Consider the following 16,435-nt stretch of genomic DNA (forward strand, 5'->3'; position numbering starts at 1 on the left):
TTAACTTGCCATGAAAGAGAAGAGACGATCCTGTTGACATCACCTTCTTCTATAAAGTCCGGACAAGACAAAAAAAAATTTTTAAATGCAGGGATAGCTGGTTCCCGGCGGGTTGTTCCCTGCTTACCAGTCAACCAGCCGAGTATATCAAAATTAGACAACCTAGCATACCCAACAAAATCATCTTTCACTCCAGAGCTTTGTATACTTGAGACTCCACAGCAGCCCATAATCCAGCAACTTTGGCATCTCCAAATGGGAGGATCTGGGTGCAAATCATCCCAGCCACGCCCTTTTCACGATCACACCACCACCACAGGTTTGCCAGTCCAGCCCAGTGAGCTGTTTCTTTAGACCTTCCAGTGCCGTTGCTATTAGCCAACATAAAGGTCAAACCCCATCCCTGCGGTACACCTCCTTGCACAGCATACAGCTCGTCAATGGCATTGGTCAATTCTGGTTTAGCAGCGGGAATACCTTGGCGACTAAAGTTCGGGAACTGTGAAATCTGGTTACGGAACATCTCTTCCACGGTGTCTTTGCGCAACAGTTGACTTCCAGTGCGGGGGCAAGTGCCGTCGTTTAATAGCGCTGCCAATACCTCTATGTGGCCAGCTTAGCTACTGCTTTATGACCTAAGGTATTTACGTGTATAAAGCTGATAAGAAAAATCCACAACTTACTGCAGTATTCTTGAGGTTTTGCAAACATGCCAGCGCCACCACTATTAAACACCCGGCGTGTCTCAGACTCGTCATCTGGATTGACCAGTAACGGGAGTCGACATAGATGATCCCGCGGTCGTATTTTTCCATCCGTAGCCCTAAAGTGCATATACGCAAGACGATTTCGCATGTCTCTATCTGGGATCATGGACATATCTGTGATACCGAGAGGCTGGAATACATGCTTCTGCAGATATGCGTCAAGACCAAGTCCAGTAGTGCGTTCGACGGCTATTCCTGCCCAATCGATGCCCGTCTAATATGAATCATAATGTGTCAGTCACTTGATCGTAATAAAAATTATACAGGGATCTCCGGTTTGCAACACCGTAAGGGATAATTCCCAAAGCTTACACCGTATTCCCATCCTTCTCCAGGCTGAAATAGCAAAGGGAGAGAGGTAATATCTTCCATTCGTCCGGAAAACTCTTCTAACCCGACTGGATAAGTCCAATTTTTGAGCCGTTCATTGAAAAAGGTGTAGCCAAATCCAGAAGTATGATTCAAAAGCATTCGAAGGGTGATTTTCTTGTTTTTTGTTTCCAAAGTTCCGTCTTCACGCAACACTTTCATCTCTTTAAGCTCATGAAGGACATTTTCAAGATGCCCACCATCATCCAGCTTCAAGGTCTCCCGCTCCACAAGTTGCATGCAAGCAATTCCAGTGAGCAACTTGGTACAAGATGCAATCCAAAACACCGTTTCGAGAGTCATTGGTTCATCTGATGCCGAGCCCCGCTTACCAGCTGAGTGTGCAAACAATTCTTCGCCCTTTTTGTCAACGACTACAACTGTAGCACCAGGGATATCACTTTCGGAGTCACTGCACGCTTTGTTGAGCGTATCCCGGAGGTCTGATAGAGTTTGAGTATTGAAAGGCATTTTGATTATTGCCGAAAGGTGGATAAAGAGTTAGATTGTTGTCTGTGCTTTGCATATCCATCAAGGGACATGCCCGCCCTTTTGTAGTTTCTGTTGCATTCGGTGGTACGTAATGCCCGTTTGCGTAACATTGCAACTCCAAGTCCGGGGTTCTCAACTGTTTCGTCACGGCTCTCCGCGAGTTTCCGCGAGTCTTATGATCAAGCAACGCGACACAACACGGCACGTATTCATGTCGTATTCTGCCTCCGCATCTCGATACGACACGGATTCTCGTTTTAGTCCCACCCTGCATGTTGCATGTAGTTCCGAATGCACGAACTTCCTCTTTTTATCCCGATGTGCCAGTTACTGCATTGCAACCCTTAGGAGATGTAACGCTATGCGCTCAACAGTCAGCTGCAGGGATGTTTTCAAGGCAGGCAACGAAATACTCGACGCCACTATCAGTACCTTATGTGTGATGAGCTGGCTGGTGGCGGAGACGGCAAATGCAGGGAGTTATGTATTAGTTGTCATGAGGTAACATGATATCACAAGGTTGGATTGCATTTAAACAGTGACCTCAACGGCCCTCCCATCTGATTTAGCACTCGAGTACAATATTTCCATACTTTCCATTGGAGTTCTAACTTGCACTCTATATTCCGCCATTATGGGTGAAAACTTTCCATCGGAGTCCAAAAAGTTCAATACTGGGCTTACGGAATTTTCTGTGTCACACACTGAGAAAACGGGTCCTTATGCAGACAATCTCGATGTTGACGCGATTGTCGTTGGAGCAGGCTTCGGTATGATGAATCAATTTGGGGAGAATATTTGCATACATTGCTAACTCCGTTACTATTACCTCATAGCCGGTATATTCATGCTCAAGACACTGCGTGATCGCGGTTTAAAGACGTACATCTTTGAAGCTGGTAATGACACTGGTGGTACGTGGCGCTGGAATTGCTACCCAGGCGCCGGTGTCGACTCTGAGGTGCCCGAGTACGAATATTCCTGGCCTGAAGTATGGAAGACCTGGAATTGGCCGAGCAACTATCCCAATTACGAGGATCTACGAGCATACTTTGATCATGTTGACAAGGTGATCGGGGTGAAGAAAGATTGCGCTTTCAATACAGTTGTCGTTGGAGCTCACTTCGACGAAGCTGAAGGGAAATGGAACATACGTACCGCAGATGGTCGCTCATCAAAGGCCAAGTATCTTGTGCTGGGAACTGGATTTGTAAGTTTCCGTCATCCGTGACCTTTTTGCTCCTGGGCCTTGGACTAACACTGGAAATAATACAGTCTGCGAAGAGATATATCCCCCAATGGCCTGGAATGACTAAATTCAAGGGCGCGATTCATCATTCTTCGTTTTGGCCTGACGAAAAAATAGATGTCAGCGGCAAAAAGTGCGCCATCATCGGTACAGGAGCATCCGGTGTGCAGATGACCCAGGCATGGGGTCCGGAAGCTGGAGAAGTAAAGGTTTTCCAACGCACTCCTAATCTTGCTATCCCGATGCGTAAGCGAGATCTTACCGTGGATGAGCAAGAAAAAGCCAAGAGATATTACCCAGAGTTGTTCAAGTATCGCGAAACGACTTTCGGGGGCCTCATGTATGATTGGGCCGAGAAGAACACATTCGATGATACTCCGGAAGAGCGCGAAGCATTTTACGAGAAAACCTGGAAAGATGGCGGATTCCGATACTGGGTCGCCATCTACAAAGACAATTTCCTCAACGCTGAGGCAAACAAGGAGTCATACAAGTTTTGGGCAAAGAAAACTCGAGCTCGAATTGAAGACCCGAAAAAGCGCGATCTTCTCGCTCCACTTGACATGCCGCACTATTTCGGAGTTAAGCGACCATGTCTTGAGCATACCTACTATGAACAGTTTAACAGACAAAACGTTGATGTAGTAGACATCAGCAAGAATGGTATCAAGGACATTGACGAAACAGGGATCGTTCTTGAAGATGGAACGCATCATGATTTTGACGTTATTGCAGTGGCAACTGGCTTTGTAAGTATTCACCAAACCAGTCCACTATCATCAGCATCACAGTTCTAACATTTTCTCAACAGGATGTTGTGACCGGAGGTAAACTCTTCCCCTAAAAGGACGCCGACAATTCTCTAGTACAATGACCAACTAACTTTTTATAGTCATGACTCAACTAGGACTTGAAAGTGTATCCAAGACCAAGCTTGAAGAAGAGTGGCTTACCGGCGCTCAAACATACTTGGGTCTCACCGTCAGCGGATATCCCAACATGTTCCACATCTTCGGACCCCAAGGACCGACACTCTTTTGCAACGGTCCAACCGCTGTAGAGGTGCAGGGCCGATGGATTGCTGACTGCATCCAAAAGATGGAGAAGAATAACATCAAGTACATAAACCCGAAGCGCGAGTCATCTGACGCTTGGAAGAAAGACATTATCGATATCAACAACACGACGCTATTTCCAACGACGAGATCAACTTATATGGGTGGAAGCATTCCTGGCAAGGCATATGAGCCCATGTGTTTTCCAGCTGGAGTACATACGTATGCGAAGTTGATTCGCAAGGCGCTTGACGATATGTCAGGCTTTGACGTGGTCTCTAACTGAAAAACGACGATACTAGACTATTGTCTGGTTATTATATTTGGATCATGTTCTCGGTTGTCTCGATTACTGCTATTGCCTACATAGAGATATTGAGATGACCAATAAAATAAAAATCTCCCCTAGAAAAATACTTAAGTGCCGCATAGAGAGATAGAGTCATTTGCCTGGCGAGATTATCTGAGGCCACAAGACATCGGTGAATACTAGATAAGATCATCGTCTGCAGAAGCAAGGAAGCAGACTTTTCAAGAACGATAAATGCCAATACTACTTCTACAGGCGCAATCTGCTTACTACACGACCTACTGACGACAAAATACAATGTCAGAATGGAAGAGGAAGAAAACCAGGCTCAATTATACAGAAAGCAGCTATTCATCGAGCATTTTATCGACTTCAGTTCCAACATAACGGTGATATTAAGAGGAAGTACTTTTACGAGCATCTTTCTTTTCTAATATCTACTTCTATCTCAACCTTCCCTAGAATGTAGTGTCTTGGGAATAGCTACAAAGGAAGCTGTGAGTACCTTCTACAAGCCATATACTTGCTACCAAGCTACATAACGAGGCAATGGCCAGACACATTCTTTATGAATTGGGCTCAATGTATGTCAAGGGACTGCGGTACCGCCTGTTTCATCATCCTCACAACAGCGACAGCCGCCATCCCTGGTAGCGCCATTGTAACCTCGGCGTTTCAATGCAATGGCCCGCTTCCGGGCCTCTCAACCCCGCAAGTTGCAGACATGGCCTTGAACATGTTTGAACCTTTGAAGGTCGGTTGTCGTTGACATGCTAGGAATAGAGCTTTTACATTTTCATTTATTCCCCTCAACATACTCAAGCCCCCCTGCCCTTTATCTGCCGCTTCACGCCATATAGCAGCTGGAATTTTCCTTTAATTCCTATATTTAAATTACAAATTGAGCCAGCTTTCACGAACTTTGTGCAAATTCACAGTTACAATGTCTGTTAAAGGAAAATACGCGATTATCACAGGCGGCGGCGCAGGTACAGCATCACCGCGACCACCACTAAAAAAAACCCCTTCACATCGCCTCTTAAATTACCCAGCTAACATCCAATGATAGGCATTAATCTCGCCTTCGCCCGCCTCCTGCTCGGCAAAGGCTGCTCGGTCATCATTGGGGATCTTAGACTCACAGATGAGGTCCAAGCTGTCTTGAACGAGTTTCCCCATTACAATCTAGATAAAGGTCAACCCGCCGCGATGTTTTGCAAAGTCGACGTAGTATCGTGGCAGCAGCTCACATTGTTCTGGGAATTTGGACTCGGGGCATTCCCCAGAATTGACATTGTCATACCTGGTGCTGGGTTATATGAACCGCCGTGGTCTAGCTTTTGGCAACCTCCTCGCACTGAGACAAACCCGCATTCTGCGTCTCTCGACCTTGCTGATGCTGAGCCGGGACACTATGCGATTCTGGACGTCAATCTAACCGCCCCTATACGTCTAAGTCAGTTGGCCATTGGATATTGGACGCGTAACAAGTTACCTGGCTGTATCGTCCACCTTGGAAGCATCGCCGGATATATTTCAGGTCCAGCTACACCTTTATACTACGCTAGCAAGCATGGTATTCACGGCTTCGTCAAGTCTTTAGGCGATCTACGCGATCAACTAGGCATTCGAATCAGCGCAATCGCCCCTGCACCCGTACTCGTAAGTTTCATACGTTGTTACGACATGCGTCCCACGAAACATGAGTAACTAGAGGAGTAAAGTGACGAGACTGACTTGCTTACAGACTGCCTTATGGAATAGCGACGAAGCCCGACTGAATACTTTAATGAAAGATGCGACGTTTGTTCCTATGGAAGAAGTTACGGCGGCCATGTACGAACTTGTCGTTAATGAAGAATATGGTAATGGGACTATATTGGAAGTGACAGCCGGTGCGACGAGAGTTATTCCTAAATTCAATGCGCGTCCTCCAACCGCTGGGTCAATAGGAGCGCCAAACGCGAAACTCTATTATGACCAACTGTTTGATGATTTAAAGACGAAGGGTTTGCAAACGTAGACACGAAATGATGCTTCTAGGTTATTCAATGGAGTTATCTAAAAAGGCCTATCAACTAGCTCTACAAATCCCAATGATTCATAGCATAAACTAAGAAACTATCTCGTTCTGTCACTTGAACTTCTCGCAATCACTGAGGTGCTGAATAGCCATTCCTAAGCTTAAGCCCAAGTTTGATAGTATACGACCACAGGCATTGTCGGCTGCCATCGACAACGAAGATAAGATCATGGCCAGCCTCAATTGAAGTTCGCCAATACCAAGCTCTCTAATCATGTCACCAGTAGAAAGAAAGTCGATGCGATGTAGTATCCTTAACTCGCAGGTTTATAAATCACATTGGGAATCATACTACTACATCTAAAAACATCAGGTAATAAAACAATGGATTGTATGAAACATCAATCAATCACCCATAACCACCCCATCAATGACTCCCTCGCCAACTTTTAATAAACTTAGTAAGCCTTGCCCGTGTCGACAATCTCGGTGAGGTTGGTGTTGCCAGTCTTGAGGATGGTCTTCTCCTTGGGGATGGCCTCAAGCACCTCAGAAGAGATGTTCAAGTGGTCGATAACGGTCTGCTCGGGAGTCAGGGCAAGCCACTGAGCAACAGAGATATCGGAGAAGTGGCTAGCCTGCAAGACCTCAAGGAAGATGAGATCCTCGGTACCAGTGTTCTCGATGTAGTGAGCATCAGCCTGGGGAATATAGCCAACATCGCCAGCAGTGAAGTCGAAAGTGTTGGCAGAGCTAGGGGCCTTGTAGAGAGTTGCACGGCCAGAACCCTGCAGGAAGTAGTCCCACTCGTCGGAAGAGGTGTGCCAGTGAAGCTCTCGCATGGCACCAGGCTGAACGGTGACCAGAGCAGCAGAGAATGTGGAAGCGATGGGGAAAGTGGTGGGGTCCAGAATCTTGACGGAACCTCCGGGGGTTTCGAATGCCTTCTGCTGAGACCAGTGATAGGTGTAGCCGCTGGGGCCGGACAAGGAGCCGTTGGGGCCAGTGATGTTCTGCTTGCTAATGTCCTTGGGCTGAGGGGTTCCGTTGAAGATGTAGAGCTGGTTGTTGGGCAGGTTCTTGAAGGCATCGACAGGGGCGCGGAAGTTCTTGGACAGGACAGAGCGAGGAGTTCGGGCAAACATCTCGCTGATGAGGAAAGTTCCGTTCTCGTCAAAATCACCCTGGTCAAAGACAAGCAAGAACTCGGCACCGTTCTCGAAAGCCTGGATGGAGTGAGGAACACCAGCAGGGAAGAACCAAACGTCACCCTCGCAGAGGTCGTCAGTAAAGGTCTGAGAATTGTCATTGACGGCCGCAACACGGACGCATCCCTTCAAGATCAAGGACCATTCGCCGGCAGTGTGCCAGTGAAGCTCGCGGTAAGCGTGAGGCTCAAGCTTCATATCGACACCAGCCATAGCCGTAGCAGCAGGGAGCACGGCGGTGTTTTGCTGACGGGCCCAACCAGCCCTACCAGAAGCGCCAGGGCGGTTGTGGGAGAGGCCAAGAGGCCAGACGGCATTGGGAACAGCGCCCGAGTCGGTTCCGGGAGCCGCAAACAGATCGGGGTTCAACTTCTCATACTCAAAGGTACGAGGGCCGGCGTCACTGCCACCGAATGCACCGCGAATGGGTTGCGGCTCATCGACACTCTCAAAATCGAGATACACGCCGAGGCTGGCATCTGCGTCTTGTCCCGGGACTTCCTTGATGTTCTTAATCACGGCACTTCCATCGCTAGTGTCGGGAATGGGAGCAACGCCCCCCTGAAGCCCGGTGCTACCATATAGACTGCCAGAGGCAGCAGTAACAGTAGGGATGGGAGGAGTGACGCCCGCAACAGGTCCGGTATTCTCTCCAATGGATTGGATCCTATAGAGTTTGTTAGCCTTGAAACTCTTTGTCGTCAGGGAAAATTCGAAAAGGAATATTTCCATACTGGGGAGCTGGAGCCGCTACCGCCAGCATGGCAGGCAGAAGGCCGGCAATGGCAGATGAAAGCTTTGGCTGCATTTTGAAGGCGATTTCTTGAATTGATGTCCTCGAGTGGTCTTTTCTCTCTCTAGAATCTGCCGGATGCTGTAGATGCAGAGGATGAGAAGCGAGTGATGAATTGATTCCAACAGCAGCGTCCTGGCGTCTTTATAACAATCGAATTCTAAACACATCTTCAATTCTGGGCCCGAGATTCGACTTCTGTGCTCCGTGCTCCGTGCTCCTCATCGCCTCCATCAACCTCATCCATGATGATAGACTCTCCGACTCGCCGAGAAACGCCGATATGACAAGATGCTAGCGGTAATAACTCGAAGATAGGACCAGTTGAGATTGGGTCTCACGATATGTAAGCGCATCACGTCAACTTCCATGTAGTCAAATGTTGCTTGTAGCCCACTTCCAGGCACCGATGAGGTACTCCATCTGTGCGATATTATCCCTGCCATCTCGGTGATTCGTCATGGAGGCTGTGTACCGTATGTCCTATGTGATTTGCACTCATAATTCGCGTCGAACGGCCCGACGGAGCAGTCTTTTCCATCTCAATTCGAACTTAGGCCCGAGACCGACTATAGTATGTATTGTTGCACGAGATATTACCTGTTCACTTGTGAACCCCGAGTCTCTGTTGCTACACAGCGAGTTCCCTATGCAGAGAAAGATCGTCCTGCTCTCCCTCACAAAGGAGTATCGACTTGTCACGAACCGGAGCGAAATGTCTCGAAATGGAAAGCTTGAGAAACAGGATTGGCCTACTCAGAGCCGAAACATCCGTGAATTCGCAGCAATCAAAGCCCACCATGTCACATCGTGACGTTCGTTCACGTATAAGCCGGTGGAGTGTCTTGGTCAACCCATGAAAATATCAGGGCAAACTCGTTCCGATTATCCGTTCAATGGGCCACGGATCCTTTATACTCAGCAGAGCAAACTCCATAAATGTCAGACGCTAGACGGCTGTGCAACCCCCTCCCTCAATCATCGGCCATAGGGCATCGAGGTCTGCCGGTTTTGATTCAAAATTGAAGCTGTCAGGGCTTCTCTATTGGTCCGTTGGCGGGCCGTGCCTTGACCCATGAAGATGTGCGGGGATTAGAGGAGGGATTGGCAGCTATTTTTTGCCTCCGAGACGCTAAGCCGAGCCGGACACATATTGTGTAGCATCCAGTGTCGTGCAGGAGGGCGAAAGACGTGGTGGTACACGTAGCCTTGGAAATGTACACCACACGCATAGCATCCTCCCTGAGATTTCTTCAGACACACTTGGTACTGTCATGTACCGTTCTCAGCTTCAACACCTTTCCGGCCCGGAATTATGTCGGTATTCTGGCGTCGCATTATCTGCCGGCACTCCGGAGGAAACAGCTTTGCTTGGCGATGTATCGTAGCATGGACGTAACATGGACAGGTTGTAATGGACATGGTGGATTCTCAATCTGAATATCGAGTATGGCTTGAGATCCACAAACCCACGCCTTAAGATAGTAGCCCGCTGGAAAAGATTTATGAGAACGTTGTTTTTAAGATTACTGGATATAGTTCAAGATTATTGTAGGTTGTCTCCGCCCAACAGACATTGAAGGGCAAAAAACCCAACTTTAAGTTGGAATGCTTAGTTTGTGGTTAGATGCCGTCTGTCCTCCCGTGCGCCACGCAGATCTACGCGCCCTTTCTTTCTCGCTAGGAGAAAATCACAATGCTGCTAGCGGTATTTCGGAATGGCAGAAGAAACCTGCCTTCAATCTAGCTGCGTTTGGGCAAATGTCCCAGTGCCTAGAATAGCTTCAAAACATAGCTACGGGGGAGTGAATGATGCTATTGCCCCACGTACAGCTTGCCCGTTTAGTGATGCGGAACTCGCCGGAATCCAAGTTTGGAGTCCATCAATCAGTCGTTGCCATCCCAATCGGATCTCATCCTGTTCCTGCGCAGGCCCTCCCTGCTTCCGGCGACTTAGATCAGCGGACTCCGCGAATCAAACAGCACGGGTTCCGCCGGGGTAGGGATTTGAGGTCTGCAGTGTGGTCTCGACCCGATCGTTCCAGGTCCTTTGCTTGCTCCCGCTAAGAGATTGATAATGTGCTTGCGCACTCATGTGCAAAAAGATATATATACCAGTGGTTCTTTGACAGCGGTGACTATGTCATTTGTAGTATCTCTCTCGACAATCGGAGACTTATAATTACCCTGGGCACTGGGGAATGATACCTGTACCAATGAGCAACATACTCATAGATGAGCAAAATTTGATGGCAAAATTCCTATTGAAAAGTGTCTTTCGGTAGGATCGTACCTCATGCTACCTAGATAGTTGTATGCAGCAGACATTGGCGTCAAAGGAGGGCAGACTCGGGTTCAACAAACTTTGTCAACAAGTTGAGAGCGTCGCGAGAAATGCCAAATCCTAAATTTCCGGTCACAAGGAGGCCCGTTACGCCGGAATGATTTTGAGATGTCGGTTTAATATTCTCAATGACGTGCAACTTGGTTTGTTCGGCGTGCTATTACAAGGCTACCAAGACACCCGGCCATTAAAAAGCTCAGACCGGGGGGCTTGTCGCCACAGCGTCCTGCAGAATACTTTGAAGAGATTTTAATTATCCCAGAATGGTAGCCATGCTGCACCGCTTCTCCAGTACACGGGCAGCTTCGTGATCCTCGTCCCACGTCATCCTGTGAGGCGAGACTACCCTAGAGCTGGAATGCAACCGATGGCGAGATCCCTGGCTAAAGAGTTTGAATATGTCCAGAGGACAATAATGAGAAATAAAAGAGATACAATGGCTGTTTGGTACCTAGTATTCGCCAGTGTTGAGCGTTTGGGCCAATATCTTGAAGTGTTGGCTCCGAAACTACCATGTCACTTGGTTAAGGGCGACGTGTAAAACTTGAGTAGTCAACGACTGAGATCCTTCAAGGAAGAGACCATTGGCCAATCCTCTGAGATACTATCCCAAAACTGCATGTCCAGTATTTTTATTAAACGTTACATATGAGATGGCAAAGAAAGACACTCAATCTGCCGGCTTAGCCCTTTAAAGTAAATGCTTATATCAACTTTTACTAATGGACCTCATATCTACAATTGCGTACTACTATCACTAATATTTTTTACTTTCTGCTACTATCGCTATCAAATTCAAGACGCAAAATGCTAGGTGGCTAACTTGGAGTACTGGCAAATACCTAATGAAAAGTAAACAGCATTTTTGTACTTGCATTCTGCAACCTTGCCAAATTTCCCAAAGCCCTGTCTCGATTATTACTCCGTAATTATCCTATCTACGATACCACATGAGAATGATCCCTGATCCCTGTGCCATTTTGAGTGAGCATGACAATGCGCGTCTTGCCTACTGTATAAATACCGCAGCATTCGTCGGGTTGAGGTTTATATTTGCTTCAACAATGCCCCTGATTGCCACATCATGACGGTCATGAATAGCCCCATCCCAATCTTTTATAGGCAAGCCTGATTCAGACAATAATTATTTATACAAAACTGCGGCGCTTGAGGACAACGCGAATAGCCTTCTGTGGGCGCTTGACTCCAGTACCGGGAATCATGCTAGGGAGCTTCCACGAGCCTTCAGCATTGTCCATATCCCATAGCGTGATGAAGCAAGCAACAATGCCCATGACCTCTTTCTCAGCAAACGTCCTTCCCTTGCATACTGCCGATCCGGATCCCCAGGGTTTAAGCTTTCCGTATCGGGCGACTCGGGCACCTGTCTCTTTATCTGTTTCAATGAACCTATCCGGAATAAACCTGTCGGGGTCGGGAAAGATGGATGGGTCGGATTGGAGAAGGGCGTGAGGGGCTGAAAGCCAGGTTCCCGCCTTGAAGTGGTGCTCGTGACTGCCATCGGGCACCGTCATGGGTTTTGACACATATCGAATAGATGTTGGTTCTTCAACCAGTCTAAAGGTTTCGAAGAGGCAGGACTTTAGAAGAGGACACTCATGGCTTAGTCGTGAAAAGTCAAACGCGGTGATCTGTGGCGGGTAAGTTGCCGTCGATAAAGATATGCAACAGCTGACCTCCTCCCGCAACTCATCCAATAGCCTAGGAGTAGAGTGTATATAGAGCAGAAGCCAGAAAACCATCGGTTGCATGTTGGCGTTTAAGCCCCAAAAAGTGCCCAATTCGAGCTCTGCTCGCGCGCGCATGGGGACATCGTTCTCCTCGAGAAAGTTATTTCTCTCCATGGCAGCGGCACTAACATCGCTCATATCGGCGTCAAAGTCCACTGGGAGGCCGCGCTTGTGTTGATTCAAGCGGTTGTAAAACCCTTCGAGCGCATCGTGGAGGCGAGTGCGAGCCGCGAGAGCCTCTTTGAAAGACTTGATAGGAGCCCACGTCGGCACGCCAATCACGAGTAGAGGGAATGCGTTGTTGTCAAATTTCCAGAAGTCTTCTAGGAGGTCCTGGTTGCGATCCAAAAAGTCCTGGCCATACAGTCGCGGAATGGAGACACAGGCGCCAAAGTCTCTCATGAGCAACTCAAGATCTGCTTCAACAGCATCCGGTTGTCCTTTAGAATTACCCGATATAACTTGAACGGATGCAAATCGCTCCCACTGGTGTTGTTTCTGAGCATCCGATGAAAAACTAAGCAGCTGGGCCACCTTTTCTGGAATATGGGCGGCCTGGATTGAAGCTGTTGCCGAGGCCTCGTTTACAAAGTATCGTTCGATGATCTGCGTCAACTTTCTGTTCATGGCCATAAATTTTTGGCGGACATCTTGAGTCAGGTTAGCACCGAAAACGCGAATGCCCAAACGCAATCCCAAAACGTCGGCGCTCAGAATATGTGGTCCCTTGGTGAACACTCTGTCAATGTTGTCGAGGTTATGCAGGATTTGGTGTCGTGAGGTGAGCCCGAAGAGGGACCCTTTACCGCGCGAAAGGAGCGAACTAATTTCTAATTAGTTGAAGATGATACAGAGTATCGATTTCAGTACGGACAAAATGTTTGAAGCAGTGCCACCAGCTTGAATCAATGCGCTGCTCACGCCAACCTCAAGCGGAACCCACGGAGGAAAGTCATCCTTTGGCTTGTCCCCCTGGAAGCGTGAATACACCCAAGTAGACGCGACGAAAAGAGCAGCTAAGAGGACAAGAGAGGTTGTGGCAGATAGTGGCGCGTCCTGGCCTCGAATTGACGCGAAAGCGTCTCTGACTATGCTATCTGCCATGGTTAAGATAGCAGTAACAGACCAGGGTAATCAGATCATTCATGATGAACGACTCGGGGACGTGCCGCATCTGGAGTACTTGTAATAAACCACGGCTAGACCGCTATTATGAGCTAGTTGCGATAACTTCGTTTCAGCACTAGCAAACACTTGTCAATTTAACATTAGGGCTGAGTGGCTTAAGCGGTCTACCTGGTAAAGCTGACAATTGCGAACCGGTTCTACTTCGAGAGTATATCATATTTCGTGGGAGAGAGCGGGATACGCACCCCTGCGGTAAGAAAATGCAGCCAATTTGATTCGCCGGTGCTGTTGTTTGCCTACCTCGATCCCGGTTGATGAATGTTATCAGAAACGCGAGCATTTAGCGCTCAGCCTGTCCCGCTACTCGTACTCGTATACTAACATGAATACGAGGGCCAATGGTATCAATTAGGAAACGTTTTCAACCTGGGCATTTCCCTAATTTGCGTTATAGAGCCACTTCCAGTATGTGAGGCTTTTGATTGGATGTCTTTACGTGTATAGAGAGAACCACTGTTAATTACGTGGTCAGTCCCGCAACTAGTTGTTTATATTAGCACGGAGCACGGCTTGTGCGGATGCAGTCATGAAGCATATGGATACAAGACGGAACAAACTCCTCAATTCATTCGCGATTTACGCGTATTTACGTTGTCATACTATATACAGCAGTGAGTTGTGTCGTCTTTTCAGACTTAGGTGCTCTTGGTGGTGTCCCAGATGACATTGCCAGATCCGTCCTTGATCTGGATCCAAGGAGCCGAGTTGAGGACGACCATGGTCTTACCCCGGCCCCCAGTATTTGTTTGCCATTGCACGGCGTTGTTGAAGTAAGTTCCAAGGTTACCACTGGAGTCGAACCTCAACTGGCATCCGGAAGGGCTACCACATCCCTGGTTCAGGGTGTGTCCACTGGCCCAGACAGGTGTGCCGGCCTGGAGAACGACAAGGTTGTTGTCACCCTGATACTGGGCGATGACGTTGTGAAGGCTTGCAAATGGGCCAGTATCGGTGGAAATGGTCAACGATCCAGCATTGAAGGTGACCGAGTTTGGAAGTGCGATAGTGGAGCACAAGAAGTTGGTGGTATTGCCAGGGGCAGCGACAAATCCAGACTGGAGGTTCTGGGATCCAGTGAGTCCAGCTGGGTAGTAGATGAGGTTTGCGTTTTGGTTGAAAACGCTCTGGATGGGAGAGCTGCACTGGGAAGCATCCGAGAAGCTGGACTTGGGAGACGGAACACCCGACACAGTGTTTCCGGTGACCTGCAGAACATATCAGCCGACTATTAATGGGCATAACAAGCGAGCTGGAAAACACATACGGTCAGGCCGTTAGACCATCCATTGATGGCAATGGGGAAGCTGACATGGCCACTGATGGTGTTGCCAGTGACGGTGGCAGGGCCCTTCAGCGGTGGCGGGGGATCACCAAAGGACCAAACGTTGGCACCAATTCCAATGCCAAGGTTGAATAGCTTCTGGCCTTGGATGTTGTTGTTGGTGACGCTGACGCCAGCATAGCTACCATCGTACTCGCCGTCCACCATGTTGATGGCACCGAAGCCGACATAGTCAGGGGACGAGATGATGGTGTTGCCAGTAATGGTGCTACCGGGAGAACCGAAGATGACAATACCGCCATCGGTAGGGCCATTGATCTATCACGGAGAGGTTAGCTCATAGAACTCATCTTTACTTGCTGCTGCCACTTACAGTGTTGCCCTGCACAAGAGAAGCGGTGCAGTCCAGTGAGACACCATCTGCCCACTGGCCGTTTCCGTTGGCATCAGTACCAGACTGACCGCAAGGACCAATATCATTGTTAATAATGGTAACGTTCTTGCAGGGGTTGTTGTTGTCTCCAGAGCCAATGGCATGAAGACAGCTCCAGCCGCGAGGGTTTCGAGACGCTACGTTGGAGACGGTTTGGCCTGTGGTGAAGCCGCCGATCTCGATGTTGGCAGCGCCACCTGGGAAAAGGCCAGCTCCGCCTCTGTTGCCTTCAAGCTGGAGGTTCTTGATGCGGATGTTGTTGAAGTTCTTGCCATAGATCAAAGTGCTGGCAGAGCTGCCTGGAGCAACCTGGATGGTACCCCTTGAGCTGTCCGTAGGGTAACCCTGGGTGGAGATTTCCTGGTTGTCGGCAGTAAAGCTGATTTGATCGGTGATCTGGATCAAGGCACCGGGGCAGAGCTGAACAACAGCGCCATTGCCCCCAGATTGCAGAGCATTCTGGATCGTAGCCTGGTTACCCGAGGAGATACAAGCGGCAGAGGCTATGGCCGGCAGCGTAGCCGCTGTTAGCAGGCTGTTTTTGAGAGTAGCCTTCATACCGGGCTCGATAGGGCAAACTCTGTAACCCGAACTAAGAAGAAGATAGTAGTTTTGGTGTAGTTGCCAAGAGTGAGCCTGTTGAGTACTGAAGAATCCTGAGAAATAGAGCGAGTCCCTAGCGCTTCCCTTGCTCGCTTTTATCTTCCCGACTCGTCTCTCCTATTCATTTCGTCACAAACTACTGCTCCATATCATTCGTTCGCCGTGCGGCTTCCTTTTCCGATTCTCGGAAAACCGGAGTTTACTATGTTTCAGCACTTAGAACACCGCCCCGACTCTCTGGAGTAAGAACGAAGTAAGCCCACAATCATCCGATGCTAAAATGGGTATTGCTTAGGTCTGATGCCGTTGTAATCGTTACTGAATAGGGCGCATCCCAGCCGTGTCTGACAGCTGGGCACCAACTAGTCCAGATCAAGAAGCTCACTGCTAACCCCTTTTAATTGCGAGCCCTCAATTGAAAGCCCGACTTTGAAAACCCGAATAGCCTCGTGCGAATGGCGAACTGTCAAGGGCGATGAAAAACGTGGTACGGAATACGGAGTCTTAGTCGCCTCCCGCAAACCCATCGGCAGCACTCTCGGTCGGATTCCTACCATGTTTGTAGTAA

The 16,435-nt window shown here is 48.6% G+C and overlaps 6 protein-coding genes across 6 annotated transcripts; 2 read left to right on the top strand and 4 right to left on the bottom strand.

Moving 5' to 3' along the window:
* Positions 1-187: 187 nt before the first annotated feature.
* Positions 188-1,607, bottom strand: Triagg1_4227 (uncharacterized protein; the record flags this gene model as incomplete). Its single annotated transcript, XM_062898607.1, has 3 exons — positions 188-603; positions 684-981; positions 1,080-1,607. 3 exons carry the CDS (start codon positions 1,605-1,607, stop codon positions 188-190), a joined length of 1,242 nt encoding a protein of 413 aa, XP_062756734.1.
* Positions 1,608-2,262: 655 nt separating this feature from the next.
* Triagg1_4228 (uncharacterized protein) lies at positions 2,263-4,218 on the top strand (the record flags this gene model as incomplete). Its single annotated transcript, XM_062898608.1, has 5 exons — positions 2,263-2,398; positions 2,465-2,838; positions 2,904-3,626; positions 3,689-3,704; positions 3,770-4,218. 5 exons carry the CDS (start codon positions 2,263-2,265, stop codon positions 4,216-4,218), a joined length of 1,698 nt encoding a protein of 565 aa, XP_062756735.1.
* Positions 4,219-5,185: 967 nt separating this feature from the next.
* On the top strand, positions 5,186-6,265 carry Triagg1_4229 (uncharacterized protein; the record flags this gene model as incomplete). The annotated part of the gene is made up of 3 exons (XM_062898610.1): positions 5,186-5,231; positions 5,312-5,904; positions 5,990-6,265. 3 exons carry the CDS (start codon positions 5,186-5,188, stop codon positions 6,263-6,265), a joined length of 915 nt encoding a protein of 304 aa, XP_062756736.1.
* A 458-nt stretch (positions 6,266-6,723) lies between these two features.
* Positions 6,724-8,281, bottom strand: Triagg1_4230 (uncharacterized protein; the record flags this gene model as incomplete). Its single annotated transcript, XM_062898611.1, has 2 exons — positions 6,724-8,140; positions 8,208-8,281. The coding sequence occupies 2 exons, from the start codon at positions 8,279-8,281 to the stop codon at positions 6,724-6,726; spliced, it is 1,491 nt and encodes a 496-aa protein (XP_062756737.1).
* A 3,477-nt stretch (positions 8,282-11,758) lies between these two features.
* Positions 11,759-13,465, bottom strand: Triagg1_4231 (uncharacterized protein; the record flags this gene model as incomplete). Its single annotated transcript, XM_062898612.1, has 2 exons — positions 11,759-13,184; positions 13,236-13,465. 2 exons carry the CDS (start codon positions 13,463-13,465, stop codon positions 11,759-11,761), a joined length of 1,656 nt encoding a protein of 551 aa, XP_062756738.1.
* Positions 13,466-14,184: 719 nt separating this feature from the next.
* On the bottom strand, positions 14,185-15,822 carry Triagg1_4232 (uncharacterized protein; the record flags this gene model as incomplete). Its single annotated transcript, XM_062898613.1, has 3 exons — positions 14,185-14,754; positions 14,814-15,149; positions 15,205-15,822. The coding sequence occupies 3 exons, from the start codon at positions 15,820-15,822 to the stop codon at positions 14,185-14,187; spliced, it is 1,524 nt and encodes a 507-aa protein (XP_062756739.1).
* Between the last annotated feature and the right edge of the window lie 613 nt (positions 15,823-16,435).

The sequence above is a fragment of the Trichoderma aggressivum genome, assembly GCF_033847375.1.
Source record: "Trichoderma aggressivum f. europaeum strain CBS 100526 chromosome Unknown scaffold_013, whole genome shotgun sequence".
NCBI lineage: Eukaryota > Fungi > Ascomycota > Sordariomycetes > Hypocreales > Hypocreaceae > Trichoderma > Trichoderma aggressivum.